This window comes from Schistocerca gregaria, chromosome 2 (genome assembly GCF_023897955.1).
Source record: "Schistocerca gregaria isolate iqSchGreg1 chromosome 2, iqSchGreg1.2, whole genome shotgun sequence".
In the NCBI taxonomy this organism is placed as follows: Eukaryota; Metazoa; Arthropoda; class Insecta; order Orthoptera; family Acrididae; genus Schistocerca; species Schistocerca gregaria.
This window is the reverse complement of record NC_064921.1, coordinates 674,213,989-674,220,791: the sequence shown is the minus strand read 5'-3', so window position 1 is coordinate 674,220,791 and position 6,803 is coordinate 674,213,989. Positions and strand designations below refer to the sequence as shown.

At 55.0% G+C, this 6,803-nt stretch overlaps 1 protein-coding gene across 1 annotated transcript; it reads left to right on the top strand.

The window, feature by feature from the left end:
- The first annotated feature begins 984 nt into the window (after positions 1 to 984).
- LOC126335933 (transcriptional regulatory protein AlgP-like) lies at positions 985 to 2,622 on the top strand. Its single transcript, XM_049999408.1, has 2 exons — positions 985 to 1,621; positions 1,997 to 2,622. The coding sequence occupies exons 1-2, from the start codon at positions 985 to 987 to the stop codon at positions 2,620 to 2,622; spliced, it is 1,263 nt and encodes a 420-aa protein (XP_049855365.1).
- Positions 2,623 to 6,803: the final 4,181 nt, after the last annotated feature.

The following is a 6,803-nucleotide window of genomic DNA, read 5'->3' as shown; positions in this document are numbered from 1 at the left end:
AAAACTGTAAGGTCGGGCAGTGAGTCGTGTCAGAGGCCCGTCCTACGTCGGAAGTTGCGTTCGCGGTCCGCCAGCATCCGGCACAGAAAAATCGAGTCCTGAAAACATTAGTTCACAGGGCTCGGGCTCTGTCAGATACGGAAAGTGTGACCACAGAGATAGAACATCTAGAACTGGTGTTCAACAGTAATGGATACTCTTTCACAGACATCCAAAGGGCACTTCGTGCTACCAGCCAACCACAGGGTACAGAAAAGGAGCCAGAGGAGGTGGAGAAGGTGGCATACCTGCCATATGCTGTACCTATTTCAGCAAAGATCAACAGAATTCTTTCAAAATATGATATAAAGAGTATCTTCTGTACACCCTCCAAACTTGGGACAATGCTATGCAGTGTGAAGGACTACCTGGGCCAATGTTAACAAGGCATTTACAACATCCCGTGCCAGTGCGGAAAGTCATACATTGGCCAGACAACCAGGACGCTGGACGTCAGGTGCAAAGAACACCAGAGGCACATCAGACCCGGACGGACAACCAAATCTTCCATAGCGGAGCACTGTCTGGAGCTCGGTCACTCAATGGACTACAACAACACCAAAATTGTGAAACAGACTCCAAGATTTTAGAACAGTGTCATAAAAGAGGCCATCGAGATCAAGGTCACAGACAACCTAATAAACCGAGACAGCGGTTACCAGCTCAGCTCGGCATGGAGTCCGGTTCTGGAGCTTATCAGCGCCCAACGAAAGGAACTAAGAAACTCCTCAAGAAGTAGTAACACCGCAGGAGCAGCGCCAGGCGGGTGCAGACCACGAACGAAACGCCGGACATAGGACGGGCTTCAGAGAGCTGCCACACATGGCGACTAAGTTGGGCGCGGACGTCTGAGGGAGCACTGGGGAAGAGACAACATCTTACAAGCAGCACCAGGCGCGCGCGGACGGCAAAGAGTTCACACAGCTCACGTACGCAGTCGCTGAGATGTGCAGCCGCGGGAAGGACGTCCCTGCGCTTGCTAGCAACGCGAAGGGTGTGGCAGATCGCCGTCCGGCCGCGCTTGCGCCGCCGGTGGCCCCATCTGGCCCCCCACTTATGACGACCAGTGCTATGGCTATGGATTTGATGGACACAGCTCCGGAAACTTTGAAGACAGAGCTCCCAGATTCTGACGATGAGAGCTCCACTGCCCCTCAGCCACGCGGACGAAGCGGGAAACAGAAGAGGAGGGCAACAGCCGCGGTGTCCGCTGTTCGCAGCTCGCCGATCGAGAAGAGGGCCAAGCAAGATTTCGCCCCTGACGCCGATGGTTTTGTCCCGGCCCGGCGAACTGCACGACGCATGCAGTCATCGACGACGCTTCCAACTGCCGTCGCCAACTCGCTCGACGCGCTCGCTGACGCGCCGGACCAGCTGCCACGCGATCCTGCGCCGAAGAAAGATTCCCATCTTCCGCCGGTGGTTCTCCAGTTTCGGCCGCCCTATGGGGAACTGCAGAAGTTGTTGCGCAGCTGGACAACGGCTGTGTACACCGTGAAGCCTGCTCGGCGTGACCTGTACAGGGTCACACTCCGCGCTGCTGCCGACTATCGCCGGGTCACTCAGGAGGCGTCTGAGCGTGGTATCCCATTCTATACCCACGCTTCCGCACCTGACAAGGTCTTGAAGATTGTAATCCGCAACCTCCCGTTCAACATGGAAGCCGATCAGCTTCATCATGAACTCGCTGACCTGGGCTTCTACATCCGGTCGGTGGTGAAGATGAAGTCGCCCAAATCACGCGATGATATGCCGCTCTTCCTGGTCGTCTGCTCCGACACCGTGGGGAACCGCAAACTCTACCAATTGACGCGGGTCGCCGACGTTCCGGTTCAGACCGAAGATCTTCGCTCCCGGAGAGGCCCTGTGCAGTGCTTTTGCTGCCAGCGGATCAATCACGTCGCGCGCCACTGCTCTATGCCGGACATATGTGTCAAATGCGCCGGCGCCCACGCAGGTTGTGCGTGCCCCCGTCCGCCCACCGAGAAGCCGACATGTGCACTATGTGGCGGTGCTCAAGTGGCCAGTTATCGTGGGTGTGAGGTGTGGAAGCGTGCCATCGCTCACCAACGTGGCCAAACACCAGCGCCACACCCGAAGAAGCCAGCAACGAGACGGCCAGGCGCCTCTTTCGCGGCGGCAACGTCAGGGGCGCCCTCCGCCGTCCCAGCTGCGTCGGCTCCTCCTGCTCCTGCCGCATCCGTGGCCATACCGACACCCGAGGCTCCTGCGCCTACACCACAGATGCTAGTGGCGGACCCGAGTACTGCCTCTCCTGGAACGTCGCCCGGACCGCGCTCCGCCAACCGCCGGCGCGGCGGTCACCGCCCTGTGGGTACCCGGCGCTCAGCACCGTCAGTCGAGCAGCCCCAGGTGGACTCTCACAGCGACGCAGATACGCCTCCCCCTTCCAGCGATGGGGCCGCGCCGGCTGCCTCCACCGCTGACCTGGCCAACCTCGTTGCCCAGCTCACTGCCCTGGTGACCAGTACTATGAAGTTGATTGAAGTCCTGTCGCAGCAACTCTCCGCTGCAGTGCGATGGCCTCTCCAGCCCCGACCGCTGTCACCACTCACCAGCTGAACCATGGGCGGCGTTAGAGGTCTCACGGTCGTCGCGTGGAATGCCAACGGCGTCCGCACTCAAGGTGGCGAACCGCCAATTTCTTCGAGATGAAGCCGTCGACGTCTGCCTTATCAACGAAACCCACCTGAAGCCTGGGGTCGACGTCAGGGCGGCAAACTACTCCAGCTATTGCACCGATCGACTGACGGCGGGTGGTGGGACAGCCGTTTACGTCCGCAATGGCATTCGTCATCACGTGATACAACTTCCACCACTGGCAACGCTGGAGGCCACTGGTGTCGTTGTTCACACCTCGGCGGGCGCCATCACGTTCGTCGCTGCCTATCGAGCGCCTTCTCGTCCACTGGACCCTGCTGACATCGTCGTTGGGGACTTCAATAGTAAAAATGTGTCCTGGAACTCCAGGATCACCAATGGCGCTGGCCGCTGCCTGCTGCGGGTAGTGGAACGTCACCAAGCGCTTGTGGTGGGGCTGTACGACCCGACAATCTTCCCTGCCCGTGGCCTCCCGGATATAATCGACATCGCGATCGTCAAGGGCATCCCTCATCAGATCACCGCCACGACGAGGACGGCCCTGTCTTCTGATCATGTCCCAGTGGTTTTTGATATCGACCTAGACACCCTCCAACAGCCCAGGAGGGGCATCTCACTTGCTGGCATCTACTGGGACAGGTTTCAAGCAGCAGTGACGGACTCACTCGCTGCCGCACCGCCCCCTGTGGAAGCTGGAGCAGACACAGCACTTCTGCACTTCACGGCAACCACGATCGAGGCTGCCGCTATAGCAACGCCGCCCCGGACTCGTACTCCGCGTGACTACTCCCGCCAGCTGCCGCCGGACATCCTTGCGGCCATCACTGAGAAGAACCGGGTCTACCGGGAGTGGCAGAGGACAAGAAATGCCGACACAAAGCGCCTCCTCAACAGGATGCGTCGGGACATCCGGGCCGCCATTGACAACCATCGCAATCGCGACTGGAAAAGGAAGGTCGCCACCCTCTGTCTTGACGACGGCACGGCCTGGCAGACGACGAAGCGTTTCCTACGCCGCACGCAACGTATCCCTCCGCTGCTGGTCCATGGCCAGGCTGTCTGCGAACCGGCTGCGAAGGCTGATACCCTCGCAGACGTCTCTGAGGCTGCGTTTACGCCGATCGAAGACCCGACCGACGCTGTCCACGACGACCTGGTTGCTGACCGGCGCCCGCGCTACTTGGAGGCACGCGATGACGATGACGTTATTGAAGAGACGACAGCGAAGGTGTCGTCCATCCTGCGTGCCCTGAACCCCAGGAAAGCTGCGGGCCCAGACGAAGTTTCCAACGCCCTACTCCAAAAGTTGCCGCCGGTGGCTGTCACTCATCTCGCGGACGTCTTTAATGTTATCCTCCGGTCCTGTAGTTTTCCTCAGTCTTGGAAGCATACAGAGATCGTGGCGATTCCGAAGATGGGGAAGGATCTGCGTCAGCCAGCGAACTACAGGCCTATTAGTTTACTGCCGGCCGTCTTCAAGGTCTTTGAAAGGGTGTACACCAGGCGGTTGCAGCGCCACGTTGACGAGGAAGGCCAACTGCCCGAAGAGCAGTTCGTCTTTCGCAGGGGCCACTCTTCCGTTCACCAACTCCTTCGGCTAGTGGAAGATGCGTTCGTCGCCCTGGAGCAGCGCGAGTTCTTCGGCGCGGTGTTCCTGGACGTGTCGCGTGTGACACCGCGGCCTCTTATTCAAACTTTTTGAACTTGGGGTCCCGACGTCGCACGTTCGTCTCATCCATACCTATCTAGCCGATAGGACCTTCCACGTGCAGGCCGCGCATGGCTTGTCCTCCGTCCGCCACGTCCGGTGTTCCGCAGGGCTCGGTGTTGGGGCCACACTTCTGATGCACCGAAGATCGACCGTGTGCGGCTCGCCCTGTACGTGGATGACACGGCTCTCTATACGAGCAGCCTCAATGCCGCCGTCATGCGCTGCCGTCTGCAGCTCGCTGTTGACACCCTGGCAGCCTGGGCAGTCAAGTGGCGTCTACAATTCAATGGGGCCAAGACGCAGTTCCTGGTTGTCACCTGGCGACTCGTTCCTGCAGGTCTGCAACCGCTCACCTTCGGTGGAAGCCCTGTCCCATGGCGTCCAACGGCTCATTACCTCGGCGTCACCATCGACCGCCGACTCGAACCTGAAGAAGCTGGAGACACTGCAGAATCGCATCCTTCGGCTGGCCTTACACCTGCCTGGCGATTTCCCCACCGCTCATCTTCACGACATCGCGGAAGTACCTCTACTCCGCGACCTCTTCCAGACGACCGCCCGCACGTTTTACGAACGTGCTGGCCGGTCACACATCGCCCAAATCCGGACGCTCTGGCCACACCTGCTCGCTGCATAGCTAGTACTGCAGAACTGTGCTAAGGAGACACCCAATAAGACAATCCACATGTGAAGACGCATTACATCGGCATGCATGGGAGGCAAAGCAATAACTGCTGCGAACTCCATCACACCTCGGAGGACAAATTATCTCCGTGCAGATCCACGTGACGAGGAGCGGACGGCAAAGAGAGCACCCTGGGCCCTCTGGACATAAATACTGGACAAGATCCTCCAATGCAGCAGTCTCAGATAGCACATGAAGAAGGCAACGAGTTACGTGACAGAAATATTGTGCCAGAGCGACACAGACTTCCGGCAGTAGACCCGATTATTCCACATCTCAAGATCTCGCTGGGAAAGCCTGAAGAGTTACATATTTCATTGTGTTTTCCACGTGAGAAAGACCTCTTGGATGCAAATGATTACTTCTGTAATAATAATTCAGCTTTATGATTATGGTCTGCATAAAGGACGGTAGTTGTTGTTGTTGTGGTCTTCAGTCCTGAGACTGGTTTGAGGCAGCTCTCCATGCTACTCTATCCTGTGCAAGCTTCTTCATCTCCCAGTACTTACTGCAACCAACATGCTTCTGAATCTGCTTAGTGTATTCATCTCTTGGTCTCCCTCTACTATTTTACCCTCCACACTGCCCTCCAATACTAATCTGGTAACCCCTTGATGCCTCAGAACATGTCCTACCAACCGATCCCTTCTTCTGGTCAAGTTGTGCCACAAACTTCTCTTCTCCCCAATCCCATTCAATACTTCCTCATTAGTTATGTGATCTACCCATCTAATCTTCAGCATTCTTCTGTAGCACCACATTTCGAAAGCTTCTATTCTCTTCTCGTCCAAAGTATTTATCGTCCATGTTTCACTTCCATACATGGCTACACTCCACACAAATACTTTCAGAAATGACTTCCTGACACTGAAATCTATACTCGATGTTAACAAATTTCTCTTCTTCAGAAACGCTTTCCTTGCCATTACCAGTCTACATTTTATATCGTCTCTACTTCGACCATCATCAGTTATTTTGCTCCCCAAATAGCAAAACTCATTTACTACTTTAAGTGTCTCATTTCCTAATCTAATTCCCTCAGCCTTATCTCACTAGGGGAAAGATAGATACTGCCTACAGGAAAATTAAAGAGACCTTTGGAGAAAAGAGAGCCAATTGTATGAATATCAAGAGCTCAGATGGAAACCCAGTTCTAAGCAAAGAAGGGAAGGCGAAAAGGTGGAAGGAGTATATAGAGGGTTTATACAAGGGCGATGTACTTGAGGACAATATTATGGAAATGGAAGAGGATGTAGATGAAGACGAAATGGGAGATACGATACTGCGTGAAGAGTTTGACAGAGCACTGAAAGACGTGAGTCGAAACAGGGCCCCAGGAGTAGACAACATTCCATTAGAACTACTGACGGCCTTGGGAGAGCCAGTCATGACAAAACTCCACCATCTGGTGAGCAAGATATATGAGACAGGCGAAATACCCTCAGACTTCAAGAAGAATATAATAATTCCAAACCCAAAGAAAGCAGGTGTTGACAGGTGTGAAAATTAGCGAACTATCAGTTTAATAAGTCACAGCTGCAAAATACTAACTCGAATTCTTTACAGACGAATGGAAAAACTGGTAGAAGCGGACCTTGGGGAACATCAGTTTGGATTCCGCAGAAATGTTGGAAAACATGAGGCAGTACTAACCTTACGACTTATCTTAGAAGAAAGATTAAGAAAAGGCAAACTTACGTTTCTAGCATTTGCAGACTTAGAGGAAGCTTTTGACTATGTTAACTG

Excerpts from the sequence above, each read along its gene's own strand:
- LOC126335933 (XM_049999408.1), top strand. The coding sequence starts at position 985 with ATGTGCAGCCGCGGGAAGGACGTCCCTGCGCTTGCTAGCAACGCGAAG. Across the intron at positions 1,622-1,996 it reads TCAGGAGGCGTCTGAGCGTG|GTTGTGCGTGCCCCCGTCCG; the intron begins GTATCCCATTCT and ends GCGCCCACGCAG.